Source organism: Dama dama, chromosome 1 (assembly GCF_033118175.1).
Source record: "Dama dama isolate Ldn47 chromosome 1, ASM3311817v1, whole genome shotgun sequence".
Taxonomy (NCBI): domain Eukaryota; kingdom Metazoa; phylum Chordata; class Mammalia; order Artiodactyla; family Cervidae; genus Dama; species Dama dama.
Window position 1 is genome coordinate 34,306,179 of NC_083681.1, and position 23,799 is coordinate 34,329,977.

The window sequence follows — 23,799 nt, forward strand, 5'->3', positions numbered from 1 at the left end:
AGCCCAAGGATGCAGGCAGCCATCAAAAGCCAGAAGGGAGGAGCCGGACCACTCCCTCCCTGAGTAATTGAGAAGAGCATGGCACTGCCAAACCTTGATTTCTGACTGCGAGCTTCCAGAACTGTGACAATACATTTCTGTTGTTTAAGTTTTTGTACTTTGTAGGGGTTTTGGGGGGCAGGGAAGTAGGATTTATTGCTAGGCATGCATGAGTAAGGAGGGGATAGCTCAAGGCTCTCATGAGTACAGGGCCTGCCATTTGTCCAGAGAACCACGACTGGGGATGTTTTTAACCCCCAGCCATAGGGGAAGAACCACTCTTCTGCCACCATGTTTTCAAATTTATCCACATTAAACTTTGAAGATCCCCACTTCTGGGGATCTTCTGGCGTCCAGGGAACTTGAACTCGGCCCTGCGGAGGGCCTCAATCACATGCTTCTTGTTCTGCAGCTTGGTGCAGATGGACATCGTGACTTGGCCAACGTGGACCCTGACCACTGTGCCCTGGGGCTTTCCAGAGGCACCACACATACCTGTCTGGAGCCTGTCAGCTCCACTATAGGACAACACCTTGTTGAGGATGATGTGGAACGGTGGAGCTGCACTTGGATGTGAAAGCCACCTTGGCCACAGCTTCTCACCACTTTTTGTACTTGTTGGCACAAATACGGGAAGCCTCCAGGGCTTCGGAAAAGAGCTGCTCATACTCATCTGACCCCATGTGGCCACAGAAGGGGAACTCATCCAGTTTTGCCTTCTTCCGCACCATGTCCAAGATGCACATCTCAGCATTAGGGACACCTTGGCGGAAGTGAGACTTTGGGTACGGCTTGCTCTTACAATACCGGTAACACTGGGCGGGGCAGTGGCCAATGGTGACACCAGGATCTTCCGCGGTGTGCCAAAGGGAGAGTTACATATTTTTGATGTGGACCATTTTTAAAGTCTTTATTTAATTTGTTACAGTATTGCTTCTGTTTTACGTTTTTGTTTTTTGGCCATGAGGCATGCGGGATCTTAGCTCCCGACCAGGGATCAAATCACCACACACCTTGCATTAGAAGGTGAAGTGGTAACCACTGGACCACCAGGGACGTCCCCTAAGTTTTTGGTACTTTGTTATGGCAGCCTTAGGAAATGTTAATGTTATCTAACTAATAGTTAATAATACTAGCTCTTCTAACACATACTCTATGAGTCAAGCACAGAGCTAAACACTCTACATACACTGGCTCATTTAATCCTCATAACACGCCTAATGGTTGATGACTATAATTCCCATTTCATAGGTAAAGATACTCAGTTTCAGAATAATTTGCCTAAGGTCACAAACCCAGTAAAGGACAGAGCAGGTCCCAGACAGACACATAAGAAACACTAGATCAACAACAAGATTTCTGGTGAATATTTGCAGTGTCTCTCAAGTGGTTACTTGCCTGCAGCTTGCTTTCTTTCAGCCCACCAACCTGTTTCAACTCCTGGGTTTAGAACCTGGATCTGCTTGGTTTGAGAGGCCACAATGTCTCAAAGGGAAGTGTAAGCATTAGAAAACAGCACAGGACTCCCCTGGTGGTCCAGGTCCAGCAGTCAAGACTCTGCACTTCTGCTGCAGGGGGCGTGGGTTTGATCCCTGGTCAGGGAACCAAGATCCCACATGCCGCATAGTGTGGCCCAAAAACTAAAACAGCACAGGGCACTGGGGAAATGGGAGAGTATGGCGAAAGGGTCTAAACTTACAGTCACAAGATAAGTAAGTTCGAGGATCTAATGTACAGCCCCATGATTTTGTTTAACAATATATGTACTGAATACTTAGAAATTGCTGAGAGTAAATTTTTTTAATTGGAGTATAACTGCTTTACAGTACTGTTAGTTTATACAGTACTGTTTCTACAGTACTGTATACTGTATAGTTTATACAGTACTGTTATAACATTAGTTATAATGAAGTGAATCAGCTCTATATATACCTACATCCCCTCTCTCTGGAGCCTCCCCACTAGGTCACTGCAGAGCACCGAACTGAGCTCCCTGTGCTATACAGAAGCTTTCCATTCTACACATGGTAATATACGTACATTCCAATCCCAAAGAAAGGCAATGCCACAGAATGCTCAAGCTACCACACAACTGCACTCATCTCACACGCTAGCAAAGTAATGCTCAAAGTTCTCCAAACCAGGCTTCAACAGTACGTGAACCATGAACTTCCAGATGTTCAAGCCGGATTTAGAAAAAGCAGAGGAACCAGAGATCAAATTGCCAACATCTGTTGGACCATTGAAAAAGCAAGAAAGTTCCAGAAAAACACCTACTTCTGCTTTATTGACTATGCCAAAGCCTTTGACTGTGTGGATCACAACAAACTGTGGAAAATTCTTCAAGAGATAGGAATACCAGACCACCTGACCTGCCTCTTGAGTAACCTGTATGCAGGTCAGGAAGCAACAGTTAGAACTGGACACGGAACAGACGGGTCCCAAATTGGGAAAGGAGTACGTCAAGGCTGTATACTGTTACCCTGCTTATTTAACTTATATGCAGAGTACATCATGAGAAACGCTGGGCTGGAAGAAGCACAAGCTGGCATCAAGATTGCCAGGAGAAATATCAATAACCTCAGATATGCAGATGACATTACTCCTATGGCAGAAAGCGAAGAACTAACAAGCCTCTTGATGAAAGTGAGAGAGTGAAAAAGTTGGCTTAAAACTCAAACATTCAGAAAACTAAGATCATGGCATCTGATCCCATCACTTCACGGCAAATAGATGGAGAAACAATGGAAACAGTGACAGACTTTATTTTGGGGGGCTCCAAAATCACTGCAAACGGTGACTGCAGCCATGAAATTAAAAGATGCTTAAAAAAAAAATTAAAAAAATAATAATAAAAGATGCTTGCTCTTTGGAAGAAAAGCTATGACCAACCTAGACAGCACATTAGAAATCAGAGACATTAGTTTGCCAACAAAGGTCCATCTAGTCAAAGCTATGGTTTTTCCAGTAGTCATGTATGGATGTGAGAGTTAGACTATAAAGAAAGCTGAGCACTGAAGAACTGATGCTTCTGAACTGTGGTGTTGGAGAAGATTCTTGAGAGTCCCTTGGACTGCAAGAAGATCCAGCCAGTCCATCCTAAAGGAGATCAGTCCTGAATATTCATTGGAAGGACTGATGCTGAAGCTGAAACTCCAATACTTTGGCCACCTGATGCGAAGAACTGACTCATTGGAAAAGACCCTCATGCTGAGAAAGACTGAAGGCAGGAGAAGGGGATGACAGAGGATGAGATGGCTGGATGGCATCACCGACTCGATGGACATGAGTTTGAGTAGACTCCGGGAGTTGGCCATGGACAGGGAGGCCTGGCATGCTGCAGGCCATGGGGTTGCACAGAGTCAGACACGACTGAGCGACTGAACTGAGTGTGTATACATCAGTGTTACTCTCTCAATTTATCTTACTCTACCTTTCCCCCCAACCCATGTCCACATGTCCATTCAAGAGAGTAAATCTTAAATGTTCTCAACATAAACAAAAAGGAAATGGCAATTATGTAAAGTGCTAAAAGTGATGGAGGTGCTAACTAACCTTACTGTGGTAATCAATTCACAATATGAGTATCAAACCAACACGTTGTACCCCTTAAACTGACACAATATTATATGACAATTATGTCAGTAAAGCTGGGGATAAAAAGGAAAACCAATGCACAGCCAACATTACTTGGTTCCTTGAGAGTAAAAATCTTATATTCACATACATCCTCTTTCTCCCTTCCTCCCTCTCTCCCCTCACTTTGTGGAAGCCAGCTCTGCAACTTCTTTTCCAACCCCTCCCAAATTTGTAAGTGCTTTGTTGAAATACTACTTGTACCGCACAATTCATTAATTTCTCTATTTAAAGTGTGCAATTCAGTATTTTAACATATTCACAGAATTATACAACTATTGCCACAACTAATTATAATGATCTCATCATCCCAAAACAAAACCCCATACCTGTCTGCAGTAACTCTGCATCTCTCCCCAACTGTCCTTTCCCCCAGCGTTATGAAACCACCTATTTCTACTTTCTATCTCAAAAGATTTGCCTATTCTGGACATTTCATATAATCAAGGATCATCTACGTTAGAGCATGTATCAATACTTCATTCCTTCTTATAGCTGAGTAATATTCCACTGTGTGGACATACTGTTTTATTTATCCATTCATTAGTTGATGGACATTTGGGTTATGGTCTTTTTTGAGGTATTGTAATACTGTGTGTTTAAGTGCTTGTGTGGATGTATATTTTAATTTCTCTTGGGTACATAACTGGTAGAATGCCTGGGTCATATGCTAATTGATTCTAACTTTTGAGGAACTGCCAGACTGTTTTCCAAATGGGTTGCCGCATTTTACATTCATATCGGCAGTGTATGAGGGTTCCAGCTCCTGTACATCCTTGCCAACTGTTCCTGTCCAGACATCCTAGTGAATACAAACTTCTGAGGTTTTGATTTCCATTTCTCTGATCGCTAATGATACTAAGCATCTTTCCCTGTGCTTATTAGCTATTTGTGTATCTTCTTTGGAGACATACCCATTTAGATCAGTTGTCCCTTGTAAACACTGGTTTCTCTCTTTTGAGTTTACAAGTTTTTTAGTACATTTTAGATAGCAGTACTTTATTAGGTACAATAAAACCTGCCTGTAATGCAGGAGACGCCAAAGATATGAGTTCAATCCCTGGGTTGGGAAGATCCCCTGGAGAAGGGCATGGCAACCCACTCCAGTATTCTTGCCTAGAGAATCCCATGGACAGAGGAGCCTGGGGCTACAGCCCACAGGTCACAGTTAGACATGACGGAAGCAACTGAGCACATACACAAGTATTTTCCCCAATTCTCTGGGTTGCCTTTCTTCATTTTATTGATGGTGTCATTTTAAGCACATTTTTAGTTTTTATGAAGTCCAACATATCTGTTTTCTTTTGTTGCTTGTTGTTTTGTGTCTAATCCAAGGTCAAGAAGATCCACAGTCTTTTCCTTAGGGCCCTTGGGTTGGCTACATCCTATGAACTATAGCTCAGCTTATTAGGACAGGTCTCAGTCTTCCTGGCAAGCCCTGCCTGTCCTCATACTGCTCAGCACACTCACTCCCCATATCACCCAGATCTCAGAAGCAATCTAAAGGGAGCAAGCGGTCCCTTCCTTAGGACAAAGATCGACAACTCTGTTACTGCCAAGTCTCCTTTGGCTAGAGCTCTTCCAGGCTTGATTGTTTCCTCACCTCATGCAGCCCTAATTTGGCTCCCCAGCTCTGCAATAAGCAACTGTAGCAAAGATCTGTAGGGAGTCTGAACCCAGCCAGCCTCTCACCACTCCAAGAGCCATGACCAAACCATCATAAAGCCCAAAGAGAACATATTCTACCACTCACCTCTTGGGTACCTGCCCCACCCCTTCTCATTTGCTATTACATGCTTATACAATGTGCCAGACATTATACGGGAGTGTGTGGATATTCTTACATTCATTCATGAGCTTGAGTTTAGTGAGGAATTCAAACATTTCATACAGGTACTGAGAGTCTAAGGAGTCAGAGTCAAGGGTGATGAGGGAAGTAACATTAACACTTTAAACTTGGAAAAATGGACCATGAAAGGATCAGGAAAAGACTATTTTCTCTTCCAACGGAGACTCCCCTTTTTTCCCTTCATCCCTGCACATTTCAAAGCTCTGTATCTGACCTACCTGTCTCAAGTTACCCTAAAATCTCTACTTAAACCCATACATCCCATCAGGGCACCTGTTCAACTTACTCAGCTGGGAATGCTTTGCCTGGAACGTGAATGTGAACATTTGAGGCTGACTTCCTTCCTCAGCATTTACTGTGCTTCCAGTTAGGCAACTTGTGAAACAAACAAAAAGCACAAACCTAAGTGCAAATGTTCCAGCAGCCTCCCTCAGCTGTCATTTTCTAAATTGCTTACTGCCATCTAGTGGATAAAGATGTCCTTACAGCCATACATAGACTACTGAAAGGAAAACCCTCCACCTTTCCAGTCTGTCCCACCAATCACTCCATTCCACCTGGTTGTTGTTCAGTTGCATAGTCGTGTCTGACTCTGCAACCCCGTGGACTGCAGCATGCCAGGACTCCCTCTCCCTCACCAACTCCATTCCATCTTAACAGAACTGAAAAGGCTATTTTTTCTCTGAAGGTATATTGTACAGCAATACTGTTCAATCAAATACCCAGTATTGTTGGAGCAAAGCATTGTTTGCAGGCATCATTTTCTTTATAGTACATTTTAAGTACACAAAGACTGCAGTAGTATTTTCGGGAGTAAATGTATGGCTGTGGCTTTTAAAGACAAAAATTATTTCTTAGTAGTTTATAAGTACAATTACCGTTACTCAACTAGAGTAATAAAAATACATTTCTAAAAAAAAAAAAAAAATACATTTCTAAACACAACCATAACATTGTTAAGTGTTAGTTGAGTCCAGCTGCTAAGAGCATGTAACTCTTAAAAGTGGACATAGAGATTGAGGGACCCTGAACTTTTTGCTCTCTTCCCAAGTCAATGGCCCCCTGTGCAAAATTTAAAAGCCAGGCATCCAGAGGCATGACTCTTTATAACCACATTACAATAATCCACACAGAAGTAAAGGTGCTTTGGTCATCCTGTAGACTTACACATGCACAGCCAGACGACCCAACAGTCGTTCTACGGTTGTTAAAAGATAATCAAATAAGGTAAGATTAAATGGAAACCACTTAGCTTCATCTAAACTGAATGAAAAAATGCTGTTCTTATGGCTGCCTTCTCCACATCTTTTCCTAAGCTGTAATAAACAACCTAATTTATACACATTGCTAGTGTCTTCCCACAATAAGGATGCCACCTTGTAAATGTCTTCATCTTGTGCATGGCAGTCTCTGCTGCTACTCTAGACGTTTATAAGGCTGGAACACACCTTTATCAGCTTCTGCATCTACTGCTCTCAGGGCTTTGCCCACAGCAAGAAATTGAAAAACACTAACGCAAAGTAAAAGACAAAAATTGACTTCAGTCATTGGGTTTCTCAAAACCTCAAATTACTTCAACTTCCTGCAAAAGTGTCCAAGTTTGAACACCAAAGACTGGGGCGAGGGGGGAAACACCTAACAAGGAACTTTTAAAGTATCTGATGAACATTGGAACCAAAATCATTAAGTGCATGCCAAATCTATTCAGTGGTATCCGACTCTTTGCAACCCTACAGACTGTAGCCAGCCTGTCATTCTCCAGGCAAGAATACTGGAGTGGGTTGCCATGCCTTCATCCAGACCTTCCTGACCCAGAGATCAAACCTGCACCTCTCCATCTCCTGCACTGGCAGGCAGATTACCACTAGTGCCACCTGGATACATAACTCCAACTTTTCTCAGATTACAAACTCCCTTGCTTTAAACAAAAAAAAAAATTCTCAGTAAACGTGAAGTCCAGCTCTACACTAAAATGAGCCAGTGCCAATACACTGGTATGCAAGAGCAGAGTTCTAGAATAAAGTCTACCCAGTACTTAAATGCCTGACTGGCTCTCTTCACCCTGTGTAATTCAAGTTTACTCAACCTCTTTTCTCAAGAGTCCTCATACGCATTCTTTTCAGACTAAATACAGAGAAACCAGTATAACTAGCAAATAGGTAATCCCTGCTGCTGCTACTGCTAAATCGCTTCAGTCGTGGCCGACTCTGTGCGACCCCATAGACGGCAGCCCACCAGGCTCCCTAGTCCATGGGATTCTCCAGGCAAGAACACTGGAGTGGGTTGCCATTTCCTTAGCTAATAAAGTGAAAAGTGAAAGTGAAGTCGCTCAGTCGTGTCCAACTCTTAGCGACCCCATGGACCACAGCCTACCAGGCTCCTCGGTCCAGAGGATTTTCCAGGCAAGAATACTGGATTGGGTTGCCATTGCCTTCTCCGAGGTAATCCCTAGCTTCTGCCAAACCCTATTATACAAGCCCTGCAATGCATCATTTCCTCCATCTGTGTAATGGAAATAGTGCATTTTATTTGTCTCATTGAAAACATGTATTTTGTTCAACTTGTAGTAATAGCTACCACTGATAACCTTTGACCGGGCTAGGTCTTGTGCTTCACTATCACATTTCATCTCCAATTTTCTCACCAAGATTACAAACAAAACTACTGAGTGGTCTCAAAAAAAAAAAAAAACCAAAAATCCAAAACTGCCCCATAGTGTTTGCACCAAACCCAGGTCACCTTCATGAACTGCTGGCTCAAACTTCCTGGAGCAATGTCGAACATTAACACCTAAGTCACAAAATAGCCAATTTTTCACTGAACTCTTTTCTCACTAAACTTCAACTGTTTTACCAATGACAGCCTCCTGGCTATACCCACTAACCCGAAAATAAAACACTTTAAAGCAGAAACATTATTTTGAACTCCAAACTATGTTAGTTGGGTCACTGAAGAACCAAAAACTACACAAGCTAGAGACCTGAGGCAGCCTGGGGTTATTGGTCACTCTATTGCTAAGTTGCTTCAGTCATGTCCAACTGTGTGACCCCATAGACAGCAACCCACCAGGGTGCCGGTCCCTGGGATCCTCCAGGCAAAAGACTGGAGCGGGTTGCCATTTCCTTCTCGAATGTGAAAAATCAAAGTGAAGTCACTCAGTTGTGACCGACTCAGTGACCTCACGGACTGCAGCCTGCCAGGCTCCTCTGTCCATGGGACTTTCCAGGCAAGAGAGTACTGGAGTGGGGTGCCATTGCCTTCACCCATTGGTCACTTTGAGCTTAAACTGACCTGGACCACCATCCCTGGCCTAGTTTTTCCTAAACGACCACTAGATGGCAGACTGGTGTCAAGCAGGAATCACGAGCACATGGATGGTGCTAGTGGTTACAGAATCCACCTGCCAACGCAGGAGACCTAAGAGACATGGGCTCCATCCCCAGGCCAGTTAAGGTACCCTAATAAGGGCACAGCAACCCACTCCAGTACTCTTGCCTGGAAAATCCCAAGGACAGAGAAACCTAGTGGGACATAGTCCATGGGGTTGCAAATGTGGAACACCCATATTAACTCACAATGATGACTTTACAGGATTCACATTCCCAGATGCAAGACCTTAGACCCATAGCCCAACATTCGTTTGATTCTGTCAACTCAAGCTTAACAGCCAAGGTATACTGAGGTCTCCATCCCCAAGAAAGCTTACCTAAAAGCAATCCAGTGTAATTAGGCTTGATAAGCACAACTGTTCAGAATCAGCTTCTGCCTCTCAAGTTCCTGAGTTAAGGCTGGCTATGATTTAAAATGAAATCAGAATTAGATGCTCCATTTCTCAAACTGGATTACATGATGGGCAAAAGGCCCTCACTATGCCAACCCTAACAGCCAGCTTCGTAACACCCAACTCCTAAGCCTCAAGTTGGGAAACAGAAAAGCCTCTGCCAGTAGATTAACAGGACTTCACAGCAAGATGGTCTAGTTGCAGAGATTGTTACCTGTTACTCATTTCCTTGCCCAGTTTTTGCCTCAATGTTCTCTAAAGTGTGTCAACCACAAGATTTACTGAACATTTGAGCTGCCTGTTCCCAACCTACGACACCACAAAGCATCACTATCTACAGTTCAAACTGCATCAGTAGTAACAGACTTAGCACTGTCAAGAGTACAGACTATGTCAGAGTATACTGATGGAAATGTTTGTTTTCCCACTTTACCTTAATTCAAAGTCTTTAAGCATTCATTTAGGTTGAACAATCTAATAATATACTGTTATAATCTTTAGCCAGAGAAATAATTTCCAAAGCCAAACACTACCCTTGTAAGCAGAGTCAGACAACTTTATGGTGCCAATTTTAAATACAGTTTTATTTAAGACATTGCATTTTTCCACTTACAATACAGTGCTTGTAAAGTGCAATGTTTTTCCATGTGCACACACATTCCATGTTCAAGTATCAAGAATGCCCAGTTATTTACTATAGCAGCTCAACTTCATAACTGCCACGGGATTTGCTACAAATTTGGGTCCTTCCATGTTTTGTGTGGAACAATGCTAGATCTATGCTAGGCTTGCCTAATCAACCTCTTCAATAGTGGGCCCAGAGGAGGCACCACCTGATGGAGGAGCTCCACCACCAGGGAAGCCCCCAGGCATTCCTCCTGGCATTCCTCCAGGCATGCCTCCTGCGCTCTGGTATAGCTTGGTAATGATGGGGTTGCAGACTTTTTCCAGCTCCTTCTGCTGATGTTCAAATTCCTCCTTCTCTGCAGTCTGAAAAGAAATAACATTCTATTACCATAAATTGTTTAAATGGAAGGTTAAATTTGATACAATCAACCTGACACTAAATAGCATTTAGGTTACATTGGAGGTCTTGGGTCACTCAGACATCCAAGGAAGGAATTGCCAACACCTAGTGTTCTGGTGGAAACCGCGAATGTTTTGGACCATTCATCACTGTGACCTCAATTTATAAAACCAACCTAAGTTTTTGCTAAAGCCCTTAAGACACAAAACCCCACACCCTCAAGTTTCTAGCAATAATTGCAAACCTGGTTCTTATCCAGCCAGTTGATTATTTCATTACACTTGTCAAGAATCTTCTGTTTGTCTTCATCATTAATCTTGCCCTGAAGTTTCTCATCCTCAACAGTAGCTTTCATGTTGAAGGCATAGGATTCAAGTGAATTCTTTGATGACACCTTATCCCGCTGCTTCTCATCTTCAGCTTTGTACTTCTCTGCTTCTTGAACCATGCGTTCAATGTCTTCCTTGCTCAAGCGGCCTGTAAGATTAAGGAGTGTTTTACGTGCAATCTTTTATGCAAGAATTAACAACTACCCTGCAACTCCACTTAGTAAGTGTGATCGCTTGGCTAAATACTCTTCGGGAAGCAGAAACACTTTTTTGGGGGGGAGAAAATAAAACCCAAACTCCAACCTCTTAAAACAAGATCTCACTACACACACAATATGTAGCCCAAACTCACCCTTATCATTAGTGATGGTAATCTTGTTCTCTTTTCCTGTGCTCTTATCCACAGCAGAGACATTGAGAATGCCATTGGCATCAATATCAAAAGTGACTTCAATCTGAGGAACACCACGTGGGGCAGGAGGTATGCCTGTGAGTTCAAACTTGCCAAGCAGGTTGTTATCCTTGGTCATGGCACGCTCACCTTCATAAACCTACAGAAATTACATTCTATATTACAGAAGAAAAAAACTCAGTTTCTCTGTTAGCTTAAATTGGGATAAGCTGGATTAGGCAAGACTGATCGCTCAGACATCCAAGGAAGGAGTTGGCCAACACAGGATTTCTGGTGGAAACTACGAATGGTTTTGGAATCCATCATCACAGCAGAACAAATCCTGCCCAATTTTATAGCAGCTCAAGTAAGCCAAACTGAGCCATCTTACCTGAATGAGCACACCAGGCTGGTTGTCAGAGTAGGTGGTGAAAGTCTGCGTCTGCTTGGTAGGAATGGTGGTATTGCGCTTGATGAGGACAGTCATGACTCCACCAGCAGTTTCAATTCCAAGGGAAAGAGGAGTGACATCCAACAGCAGCAAGTCTTGAACATTTTCAGATTTGTCTCCAGACAAAATGGCTGCCTGAACAGCTACATTAAAAAAGAAAAATTATTTTTTAAGGAAAGCCACAGTTGAACTCATTATCTTACTAACAATTCTCAATCGCTCAGACATCCAAGGAAGTTTTGCCATCATTAGCTAAAGCTTTTGGTGGAAACTACGAATGTTTAAAAATCATTCATCACAGCGAAATTTAGCTTAGGCCTCGTAACTGTTTAAAGAGATTACCTGCACCGTACGCAACAGCCTCATCAGGGTTGATGCTCTTATTCAGTTCTTTCCCGTTGAAGAAGTCCTGGAGAAGTTTCTGAATCTTGGGGATGCGGGTTGAGCCACCAACCAAAACAATATCGTGGATCTGGGACTTGTCCAGCTTGGCATCCCGAAGGGCTTTCTCCACAGGGTCCAGGGTGCCACGGAACAAGTCAGCATTCAATTCTTCAAATCGGGCACGGGTAATAGAGGTATAGAAGTCGATTCCTTCATAGAGGGAATCAATCTCAATACTGGCCTGGGTGCTGGAAGAGAGTGTGCGCTTAGCACGCTCACAAGCAGTACGGAGACGACGGACAGCCCTCTTGTTCTCACTGATATCCTTCTTGTGTTTGCGCTTGAACTCTGCAATAAAATGGTTGACCATGCGGTTGTCAAAGTCTTCTCCACCCAAGTGAGTATCTCCAGCTGTAGATTTGACCTCAAAGATTCCATCCTCAATAGTGAGGATTGACACATCAAAAGTGCCACCACCTAGATCAAAGATCAGCACATTTCTTTCTGCTCCAACCTGAAAGTTAAAATACAATTAACTTATTTTCATCTGTTTGTGATGACTTAAATCAGTTTTGACTCAGACATACATAAAACATGTATGTACCTTTTTGTCTAAGCCATAGGCAATAGCAGCAGCAGTTGGCTCATTGATGATTCGAAGTACGTTGAGACCAGCAATAGTTCCAGCATCTTTGGTAGCCTGACGCTGAGAGTCATTAAAGTAGGCAGGTACTGTGACAACAGCGTTGGTAACAGTCTAGCAAAGAAAAGATTAAAACAAGTGTTGGATATGCAAAGATACATCTTCACCATTACTCACCCTTGAGTCAGCCAGAACCCCACAGTCCCAAGAAATCTGGTAACCTCCACATCCTCCCGCAGCATGTGGCTCACCTTCCCAAGGTAGGCTTCTGCGATTTCCTTCATCTTGGTCAGGACCATGGATGACACCTCTTCTGGATAAAAACTCTTTGTCTCTCCCTTGTATTCTACTTGAACCTTAGGCCTGCCAGCATCATTCACAACCATGAAGGGCCAATGTTTCATATCAGACTGGACAACAGCATCATCAAATCTTCGTCCAATAAGTCGTTTGGCATCTATCAAAGATATCAAATACTAATTGTTACCTTGAATCTCACTGTACATCTTTTCATTAAGAACCCATCATCCTGACTAAATGCCTGTCAAGTTCGTATAATTAAATGGATTCAACTTCTGAATACCCATGATACAATTAGATTTTAAAAAGATAATCAAGTTTCCTACAGGTTTTTTCTTATTCTCAAGGACTTCATGGCCGCCTCACACCTAACAGTAACAGCTTCTCAAATTACACACTGCCTAAGTCCTTCAATTTCACACTACAATTTAAAGCTTACCAAAAACCGTGTTGGTGGGATTCATTGCGACCTGGTTCTTTGCAGCATCACCGATTAATCGTTCGGTATCAGTAAAGGCGACATAGCTTGGGGTGGTTCGGTTCCCCTGATCATTGGCAATTATTTCCACCTTTCCGTGCTGGAAGACACCCACACAAGAATAGGTGGTGCCAAGATCAATGCCAACTGCAGGTCCCTTAGACATGGTTGCTAAAGGAGAGGGGGTAAAAAACACGTGGTTAAAAAAAGCGGATTAAGCACAAGGCATTTACCAAGTAAACGCAACCTGCTATGACCACTCTGAAAATTGTACTTAGCATCTCACCCAAGAAACTGCCCTTGTCAAAAATAATCACGCGGGAGAGTCACAGCAAGCGTAAAGTGCTGCAGTAAGGTTGCCTTGCCAACCGCGGAAGCCGCCGCAGACAGAAAAACCAGCAAGGAGGGTCTCTTCTGCGGCATAGCGAACACGTGGTCCAGCGCCCCGGGCTGAACCTTAGCCCTGCCCCCTACCCGTACTTAACGCCGCAAGGCCTGCAAATGTCCGCAAATGCCCTGAAGCCCCCTCCCCCATCTTGGGGGCGAGCCAATGACGACTTCCTCTTTTAAGAACACTGGGTCTTAGAACAAGGAAACTGGGAGCCGCCGACTCTTGAGACGCTGGCTCCACGCCCTAGAGACGGGTGCGGCCCCTTTCTCACCGCATAGTTTCCCACGCCGCCTTCCCTCCGTGCCCCGCTCCTCCGTCCCTACTGGAACACTGGGCTGCCGCCTTCCCTCGACAACAAAGGCCCCCCCAATCCAAGCAAAAGAATTGCCACACAGCCCCTGCCTGAGGTGCTCAGAAAGTCCCGAGCCCCCGCAAATCCATGCAACCTGCAGCGGCCTACATGCTCCCAAAAAACCATCGGAAGAAGAAATACGTAGGCCTTACTTACTAAAAGCGTAGGGCCGGCTCTGCTGAAGAAGTCAGCAATCTGAGATGCTGCCGGTGCGTCCAATGAGACCGGTTTCCGCCCGCCGCCCCGTCTCTTATACCCTGCCTCAGAACCTTCCAGAAGGGGTCCACCCCTGCCGGTGCCCATCATATCTTCCTTAGCCAATGGGGGCGCGGCCACCTCCACAAGACCCAATGACGAACCCGGCTCTACCGCTCAGACCTCCCTCTCACGACCGCAGCCCGCCCCGCCTCGCGATGACGCACTCACCGCAGCGTTCTGGAACTTTCATTCTCGCCCCCGCTCTCCGAATGGCCCCGGGGAAAGGGAGGGTGGGGCCGACGGAGCCCGCGCGCGGGAGTCCTCAGTCACCCCTGGCGGAGGGCTGCGGTGGGGAGGAAGGGCGCGTCTGCCCCTGCGCATGCGTCCCCAGAAAGCTCAGGCGGAAGGGACGGAAAGAGGGGGAGGAAGCGGGGCGGGCCAATCTGGATCCAGCCAATAACAGCAGCGCGACCCGCAATCCCGCTCATGCGGAACCACGGGAGCTAGAGCGCAGGGCCTGCGGGGAGGGGTCCAGCCGCGGGAGCCGGGGAGAGAAGACGGAAGTGGAGCGAGGACAAGATGGCGGCTAAGGTTGCGCCCCTCCCCCACCACTCTCTTGCCCGACTCCCACCTTGGCCTTATGGGTGATTTTCTAGGACCTCCCGGAGGCCACACACCCACATAGCCACCGTGGCTATAGTCTAGGGCTGATCCAGAGCAGCGGAGTCGGACGTTCCTACCCCAGGGCGCTGCGATGGTAACTTGCCCAGTGGCACCCAGATCTAGGGATGGAAGGAACCGGCCAGCCGCCGTGGCGGAAGGAAGGGAAGTTGCGGGTCTCGCCTCTGCGCAGGGTGCGACAGATTAGCCGCGCAGGCCCCTAACACCTCATTTCATGGAAGCTGGAGGCCGGCTGACCCCGACGCAGAGATTGGAGGGGTTCGACTTCTCAGCCTCCGGGGTCGGATGCTGTGTCTGAATCCTCAGCGAAATAGATGGTCAAACTCGCTTTTTGGAGCCCTGATGCCTCTGCCGCCCGTTATCTCCCGCCGAAAATAGATGGGGCTTCTTGGCTTGGCCCCTCGTCCACCCGCCCGGCCCCCGCACTTTTCAGTTTCGTTTTTTTAAAGAAAAACTAGGGAGTTCTCTCCTTGTAAATGATCCAGGCGTTAGGAACCTGGCCCCCGGTGGCCCCGTGCCCTTGTATTTAGACTTTCTGCGCCTCCTGTTCTCAGTAATATGAGGTAATATATTTCCTGCCTTGATTTTCGTCAGAAACTAATCGAGCGACCTGGCAGAGAGGCGTTGAAAATGTTACTGAACGCGTGGAGCGCATAAAACGGTACCTAGAATTTCAAATTGTGGTGCATGGTGTGGTGTTTGGGGCCTTGTTAAGCCTTTCTCACCACGTTGAATGCTTTCCAGTGTGCTCTTTCAAACAGACTGTACTGTTCCTGTTTAGTAGATGAGTGGGCACAAATAGGCGAAAAGGGTTTTTTAAGACTGCCTAGCAGAACTTTCAGTGGTGTGGCTGGAATTAGAGACGTCTCCAGACTTAGAGAGAGGCTGACAGAACGGGGTTACCTTGCCCTTGTCAAAGCCAGTAAAGCCTAGAGACAGAGTCGAATATTGGATCAAAGGATTTTCTTTCTGTATTTGCCTTCTGGAGGGAAATGTAGGCTTGAGTCCATGGAGGTACACACCTAATTTCTCCCCATTTTTCAAGGAGCTCCTTTTATATGATGCTTTCATGGGGGTACAATGTGCCTTCATTTGTTATTTAATCATCAAGACAGTTCTCTGAGATACAGCATTCATTGCTGTGTTAGGAGAGAAATGAGGTTCAGAGATGTTATTTGTGGGAAGTTAAACAGCTGGCTGAGCTAGAGTGGAGCCTAGCTCTTAATTCCAGATTATTTGGTGTTTTAAAATTAGTAATTTCCTTCCTGGAAGCTCATGTAACTCGAACTGCAGAAAGCACAAGATGTGTGCTGAGGCAGGCTTTTTTTCAATTTTATCTGCAGACTTCCTCTCCCCACCCAACTTATCAAGTACAATGTGAACCACACCCTACGTTTTGCAGGTTTTTAAACTTAGCTCTGAACTACCTACAATATATGAAGCAGTGGAAGATAGAATGAAGGCTCAACTCCATGGGTTTGGGGAATTGCGCCTAATAGCAGTGATTGCAGAAAGCTGAGCAGATAAGCTTCCTTTATGGTCTCTGGTCATTTTCAAAACATGTTCAAGGATTCAAAGACTCTTCGTTTTAACTAGAATGAGTCACAGTTTATGTATTTAAAGTTCAGATTATGATAAATGTTCTGTCTCCACCTCTTTAAAATGCACAAGGCTTCAAGGACTACAGTCAGTACTGGAGTCTGAACCCTAGGGCTTCTGGCTGGGGAAGAGGGTTATGATTTACATTTTTTGAGTGCCTGTCACAGGCCAATCATTATTCTAAGGGCTTTGTATATATTACCTCATTTAATTTGGTAACTTTTTTCCCCCAGATTTGTTTGAACCCCTTAGTGTGTACTTTTTTATTGGTACTTCACCTTGGCATAAAATATTGCTTATTAAATATTATTTGTTATTTTGATTAAGTCCTTAAGGGCAGAAACTGTCATGAACTTTGTCATAACTTTGCATGTCCAGGACTACTTAGTATCTTGCCTTGTGAGAAAAAAGTGCTTGATTTATTTGTGACTAAAGTCAATAAATAATACATCATATGCAGTCTGAGTTCTTCTTTTCTTCACTTGGCAGCAAGCTAATAAACAAATTTCCAGTGCAGATTATATGAGCTTCAACCTCTCCTATAATGTCACTTTCACTTATTTATTTTTAAATTGCTGACACAGATGCATCAGTAATAAATATTTGGTTTTTGTGATCAAACACAATCCCATTGACAAGGCAACTTGAAGTTAAAATTGAAATATAAACAGCTTAACACCGGAAATCAAGCAAAATTATATGTCTTTTTGCAATGGCAGTTTTGAAATTCTTTTTATACAGTGTAACAAGAAAGGCATCATTTAATTATTTTACAATTTTAAGTTTAGTGTATATATATTTTATTGAAATGGCTATTCTCTAAACATCCACATCATTCCATCTGTATCTTCTTTCTACAAATACCTTTTCTTCTACCCTCTATTTTATCCTTTTTTGTTTTATATTAAAGAATCGAATGTATTTGACTTGCAAGGTTAACGGAATATGGTTTGACACCAGTAATGGTTCAAACTTTATTTTAAACCCGAGCCTGTCATATCTGAACCCAAAAGCCCGACTGAAAGAGAAGCAAGCACACCATCACTATTAACACTTCAGTATCTTATCTCAGAATCTTCAATTCCTAGAATTTCTGATTTCAGGTAATAATTTGTGGCATTTCTGTAGATCTCCAGTGTGAATAGATTTCCAAAATAGGGATATTCAACTGGTATTTTAGTCTTCTAATAACTAACCTGTTTAATCTAAACCTTTTCATGCAAAAGGGACTGACTCCTACCTGCAGAGGCATAGGCAGGAACCCTTAGGTTCAAAGGTAATAAATAATGATAAGAGCAAATTGCTAGTGATGGCACTGCTGCAGCTGCCACAGAATACTCAGTTTGGCTCAGATACTCTTGGAATGAGAATTCTCTGAATTACATAGCAGAATTGATATGTCGCCTGGACACCACACAACCAGAATAAGTTGGTGGAGTAAATAAGAAATTTATATCTTACAAGGAGGCAGTGTTAGTATAAGAAGCATTCCAAATATGCCAGCCCTCTTAAACTAATGGCAGACGTTCTTTGCTTCCTCAGTGTCTCTTTTCCCAACTTTTTTTGGCGGAGCTGTGCTGCTTGTGGGCTCTTAGTTCCCTGACCAGGGATTGAACCAGCACCCTCGGCAGTGAAAGCATAAAGCTCTAACCACTGGACTGCAGGGAATTTCCCCCAACTTTTTTTTTTAGAGGAAGACAAAACTCAAAATGAAACTTTTAGTCAAGGGTAAAACCCGCCTCTTAAAGGACTTTAGAAATGCATTTGTAGTTTGTGAGAATTAGAAGTAAAAATGAAAACAAAAAGGGGACAAAATCCTTGGTTAACTTTTCCCCTTTAAGCTCCTGATTCCCATTTTAGAAACAGGGCTTTCATCGGGACTTTCCTGGTGGTCCAGTGGTTAAGACTCCTTGCTCACAATGCAGGGGGTACAGATTTGATCCCTTGTTCGGGAACTTAGATTCCCAAAACAAACAGGGATTTCATCACCACATATAGCACTATTTTTCCTTTCTCATAGCCTGCTGCCTTTTTAGCAATGTTTAATTATTTAATTTATTACTTCTGGCTGTCCCACTCACCTACCAGGACTGTAGTTCCCTGACCAGCGACTGAAACTGCACCCTTGGCAGTGAAAGCAAAGAGTCCTAACCACTGCCCTCCCAGGGACTTCTTGGCCTTTTAATAATAATAAACATTTTGCTCTACCAATGGTGACCTGTTGACATTTGCTTTAGAGTCTTTGAAGGGCTATTTCAGGTTTGGCATTCTTGCCAAAGAATGAATTGTAGGATGAATTTGACTAGCAGAGTAGTCAAAACTATTAAAAAGGCAAGTTATTGTATGGGAGGCTGCCTTCTTTTTATTTCGCAGACCCCACCTTTCTTCTCTCATGAGTCAGCTCTTGTGAGAGCTATTCTGGTGAATCATTTCCGCGAATATTTCCAAGATGCTGACAATATTTAACAGGCACTAACCCAGATCCCCCTGCCACCCACTAGTTATCCTCACCATCTCTTCCCTAAATGTTAATTTCCTTTCCTTCCATCCTAGAGCTAGGCTTCCTTACAGGCTAAACTGGGAAAGGACTGAATTTCTGTCTGTCTCAGCCTCTCAGGAGGGAATAGTATGATGTCTATGCAGTGCCACCAGGAGATGTTGACAACCCCTGATCTCTTTGATAATTTAAGGCCCAGAATCAATAAAAGTCCCACGTTCACATCCCTCTCCTGAAAGGAAAGAAATGGAGGAAACTCCCAAGTTTGGTGCAGTACTGAACTTCTGATGACACTCCTTGACATACTAAGAGAAAACTGATCTAATCTCCCTTTCTGGTCTACTCAGTCTTGAAATTCTGATTTCATACGTTCGCAGAAAGAAGAGACTGTAATGGTTTGTTGGATAATCTTCCAGCATCCTGAAAAGACCTTTTCTCTCAAAGACTTCCTTCTAAGGAGACTGTTAAATGTTAAAACACCTAGTTTTCTTGCTTCATAGATACCCAGCAGAAAATCCTTAGAGACATCCACTTTGAGGGAAAATCCACAATTATTCCAGCATATATTTCTGATATTTGTCAGTGGCCCTCTGAACATAAAAATGGAAAGTTATTCACAGTCCCTCATTACACGTTTTGAACTCCTTTTTTAGTTCTTTTATGGTTCAATATAAGTAGGAAGATTGACAGTGGATTATTGGTGTTCAACCAGTAAGTCGTGGAAAAATTCAGTCATTCTCCATCTCCCACTATTTCAACTCCTCTTGAAATTAATACCCAAACTTTGTGGTAAATGAAGTCAAGTCAGGATAGAAGAGACGTGTTTCCTTTTCTGGAGTTTCTCATGGTGCAAATAGGTGTAATATAAGGCTGTAGGTTCTGCTTGACTCTGAATAGTCATAATAATTCAGTAGGTTTGCAGAAATGCATAGAAAATTTATGAACAACACCTCATTTCTTGACAATGGTGAGTCAACGTGTTGAAATAAAACTGCCCAAGTGAGAAGTTCTAAGTGTGTTCACTTCCCCTTTCCCCAACTCTCTCACCATGGCTCCTGGTCCCCAAACACCCAGATTTGGACCCCCTTTTCCCCCCCCACTTTGGTCTAAAGGCACAGTGAGGTGCCTTTTTGGAGATGATCAGCTTACATCCTTTTCCTCGTTTGGTGTCGTGTAAGAAAAGTGTTCATTTGAATCTGTTCCGTGCAGTGGTCGCTGCTACTTAAATGACCCTTCGTTGGGCTCCAGGCGGGTCGTGTGACTGAGCGGCGATGACCAGAAGAGTCCTGACGCCTGGGAAAAGCCGGCGAGTCAAGTCCACTCTAACTCAGACAGTTTGGAAGGCTCTGCTCTGACTGGGGATCGTGCTGGGGGTGTTTTCTGCTTTGGTCAGGGTAGCGTGGGGGGCTTTCTTTGGTTCAGAACCTCTGGCCTCCGGCCCCAGCGGGCCGTAGACGTGGGCGGCCAGCCCCGGCCGGCGCGCCGCCTCGGCGCACGGGGTCCGCTGGCTGCGGGAGCCGCTGTTGGCGGTGGAGCGCGTGGAGGAGGAGCCGGAGCGAGAGCTTCGCGAGCCCGAGGAAGAGGAGCTGGGCTTCACCAGGCGGGCTTTCGGGGCTTCCGCATCTTCCCTGAAGGGGAAAAACACCAAAGATAGATTTTAGGATCACAGGATTGTGAAAGTTTCCGCTCTGGCTGAGGCTGCCCCATCCATCAACTCCTCAAGCTGAAACCTCGAGTTACCACTTAGGGAAATATGGACTCCCCCTGCATCCTGAGCCCTCACGTGGGCCCAGGCGGATGTGCATCTCCAAGGTCAACCCTGTGACTGGGGCGCGGGGTGGGGGTCCGGGAACTCCCCACCTGGTGTCCACACAGCACTCCCCTCGACTCGGAGTCTGTCTGCAGAGACTCTTTCAAGGCCCATGAATGGGCTAGGCCCATTCCTTTATTGTATGGCTTTTATAAGTGGAAGGCAATCAGAAGTAACGTGAAGTTTATCTATTAAGTCTCTGTTGCAGATAGTTTCACAAGACAGTCAAGGTAAACCGTCCTTCTGCCCCTGGGCTGCAAGTCCTTACCAACCAGAATAATCCTTGTAACAGATTCAAGGTTATGAGGAAATGGGACAGTTTTGTTGGCTGGTCATTATGGAGCTGGCCCTAGAAAGGTAGCCTAGGTGCAGAAGGGGATTCTGTGGGAGATTTACCGAATTTCATTTGGTCTCTCTTCTTCCTCATATCTCTTTTTGTCTTTCCGTCGGATCAACAGCCACACCAAGAGGAAAATCAGCAAGGCTCCGGCCACCATACCTGTCACTGCTCCCGCAATCATGCCCACGCTCTGCACATCTGTTTTCTCAGAAACAAAGCAAAACCAAACGTAAGTTATGCAATGCTGCTGCTAAGTCACTTCAGTCGCGTCTGACTCTGTGCGACCCCATAGACGGCAGCCCACCAGGCTCCCCCATCCCTGGGATTCTCCAGGCAAGAACACTGGAGTGGGTTGCCATTTCCTTCTCCAATGCGTGAAAGTGAAGTCGCTCAGTCATGTCCGACTCTTAGCGACCCCATGGACCGCAGCCTACCAGGCTCCCCCATCCCTGGGATTCTCCAGGCAAAAGCACTGGAGTGGTATGCCATTGCCTTCTCCGAAGTTATGCAATACATAGACTTAAAATACATAAAGCTTTGGATGAGTATTTCCAGATCTTCATATCTGTCTCCCTGAGTTCCCCACTTACCTTCTCTGGGTGTGTATGACTATCCCTCCTGCTATCAATGGGGAGCAGGAGAGTCACCCTAAAATATGCCTTGTTGACATTAGGATTATTTGGGGCTGATTAGGTTTTTTAATATTTGTTATTTATTTGGCTGTGCCGGATCTTAGTTGTAGCATGCAGAATCTATTAAATAGTTCCCTGGTCAGGGATGGAGTCTGTGCCCCCTGCATTAGGCACAGAGTCTTAACCACTGGGCCTCCAGGGAAGTCCCTAAACTGATCATTTTTGAGCAACAGCAAACACTAGAGAAGCTCTGAAAACAGTAGAAGTTACCCGCTGTAAGGGAAATTTGCATTTATAAAGGAAACCTCTGTTTGGTTCCCTCATGGATAAAATAAATTTCTTTAGGGGGCCGTAAAATTCACACATACTTGTAAATTTAGAGTTAGCTGCAACTGTTGAAATAGTCCTTGGCAACTACTGAATTTATTTCAGTGATAACCACGTCCTTCTGGAGATGAAGCTTTTGACCATACTATTACCTGTGATTAAAAATGTTTTACACTGAGCCACAGCGCAGGGACAAAACCACCCCAACACTTTGGGTACTTACACCGCACGGTCACTCGCACCACACAGCTCTCCTTCCCAGCCTCATTGCCGGCTGTGCACTGGTAGAGCCCAGAGGAGGACATGGTGAGATTCTGCAGCAGGACGCGTCCAGGGTGGTTGTAGTCTACACAAGCAGAAAGATGACCGTGATCCCCCAGTGACAGGTCTGTATTTATCGTCTACTTTATTATGTCACTGACCTAAGATCCTATGATACAGTTTGCTAAGGATGAGGTGATAGAATCGATCCAGAATGTGGGAGGAAAGGTGGTGAACATTCTTTTAAACTGCAGTGCGCCCTCAAAAGTCACAAAAGATTCTGAACATTTAAGGGATACTAAACACAATAATTAGAATGGATTTATAGAGTACATTTATTCCTAATCTCCTTGCCACTTTTATTTTTGCCCTTTGGGGAAAGAAAAGACAGATATTTTTCTGTTCCCAGTTAGGCGTGAAAAATAGAAACAGTGAGGTTCAGCAGTGTATTCAAGATCCTTGTGAGGTGCTGACAAAACCAGATTCAGAATTCATAGAGAGAGGACTAACTGTCCTGTTGTCTCTGTGGACCTGTGAAAAGATGACTTACCGATCTTAGATTTGGGAGGCAGACGTTCATCCTCTCCCCCCTTCTCCTGGACTCGCTGCCAGGAATACACAATGGGCTCTGTGCCAGAGGATGACTCACACTGCAAAGTCAGGTCACTTCCTTCTGTCAGCTCTCCTTCCAATTCACACTTGGGCTTTGATGGTCTCACTAGGAAAAAAAAAGAAGAAGTCAAAGATCCCCCGGAACCCCTGAACAACATCCTGTTGACTTGTTTTTCCTCCAAATGGTCAACTTTTGAGTGTGGATTTAATAGTTCTTTGTTACCTAGCGTGCTTTACATCTCACTCCCCAAAATATACCCACTTCCATCCCCTGCACACATACACAGCCAATTCCAGCTGTTTCCAGTGTTGCTGATGTAATTTAGAGAGGTTGCCTCAGAAACTCCCTCATCACTTCTCAAAGAAAAAAATGTTTTGATCCTTTTTTCTAATTCCTGGGGCCCTACTTGGACTCGGTGGGACTCACTATGGGCCCAGGAATCTGCATTATTTTTGGGGGGCCATGCTGCCAGGCTTGTGGGATCTTAGTTCCCTGACCAGAATTGAGCCTGTGCCTCCTGCAGTGGATGCTCGGAGTCCTAACCACCGGACCAATGGAGAATTCCAAAAAACCTTTTTTTTTTTTTTTTTCCAAAAAACCTTTTATAATTGGAAATTTTAGGAAAGTTGAGTGTGATTTTACTTTATGTTTTTAAATATTTATGTATTTGGCTGTGCTGGGTCTTAGTTGTGGCACATAGGATTTAGTTCCCTGACCAGGGATCAAAGCCAGGCCCCTGCACCGGGAGCAAGAAGTCTTAACCACTGGACCACCAGGAAAGTGCCAGTGT

The 23,799-nt window shown here is 44.6% G+C and overlaps 2 protein-coding genes, 2 non-coding genes and 1 pseudogene across 12 annotated transcripts in view; all 5 read right to left on the reverse strand.

Annotated features, from left to right (window-relative positions):
• Positions 1-237: 237 nt before the first annotated feature.
• On the reverse strand, positions 238-5,152 carry LOC133047268 (large ribosomal subunit protein uL16-like; annotated as a pseudogene).
• HSPA8 (heat shock protein family A (Hsp70) member 8) lies at positions 4,882-14,345 on the reverse strand. 7 transcript variants are annotated; one of them, XR_009693513.1, is made up of 11 exons: positions 14,204-14,299; positions 13,270-13,479; positions 12,782-12,987; positions 12,492-12,644; positions 11,846-12,401; positions 11,444-11,646; positions 11,014-11,212; positions 10,577-10,809; positions 6,901-10,295; positions 5,811-5,899; positions 4,882-5,067 (listed from the first exon to the last, which is right to left on the reverse strand). XR_009693513.1 is itself a non-coding variant. In XM_061146274.1 (9 exons), the coding sequence occupies exons 2-9, from the start codon at positions 13,472-13,474 to the stop codon at positions 10,098-10,100; spliced, it is 1,953 nt and encodes a 650-aa protein (XP_061002257.1). In that variant the 5' UTR covers positions 13,475-13,479; positions 14,208-14,345; the 3' UTR covers positions 4,882-10,097. The 7 variants fall into 7 exon arrangements, 2 of the variants coding, with proteins under 2 accessions (XP_061002257.1, XP_061002242.1); XR_009693511.1 differs by having other exon boundaries at positions 4,882-5,899; positions 9,231-10,295; XR_009693509.1 differs by having other exon boundaries at positions 4,882-7,034; positions 9,231-10,295.
• On the reverse strand, positions 10,404-10,487 carry LOC133065046 (small nucleolar RNA SNORD14). Its single transcript, XR_009694817.1, has one exon. It is a non-coding gene; the product is annotated as a small nucleolar RNA SNORD14 (small nucleolar RNA).
• LOC133065036 (small nucleolar RNA SNORD14) lies at positions 11,720-11,807 on the reverse strand. The gene has a single exon (XR_009694814.1). It is a non-coding gene; the product is annotated as a small nucleolar RNA SNORD14 (small nucleolar RNA).
• A 2,726-nt stretch (positions 14,346-17,071) lies between the features above and the next one.
• The window catches only part of CLMP (CXADR like membrane protein), a 99,145-nt gene continuing 92,417 nt past the window's right edge, over positions 17,072-23,799 (reverse strand). For all 3 annotated transcript variants that reach the window (XM_061146289.1, XM_061146294.1, XM_061146284.1), the window contains 4 exons: positions 22,947-23,114; positions 22,359-22,481; positions 21,233-21,374; positions 17,072-20,654 (listed from right to left, as the gene is read on the reverse strand). In XM_061146289.1, coding sequence (XP_061002272.1) covers positions 20,354-20,654; positions 21,233-21,374; positions 22,359-22,481; positions 22,947-23,114 — 734 coding nt within the window. In that variant the 3' untranslated portion in view covers positions 17,072-20,353. The remainder of the gene's footprint in view (positions 20,655-21,232; positions 21,375-22,358; positions 22,482-22,946; positions 23,115-23,799) is intronic.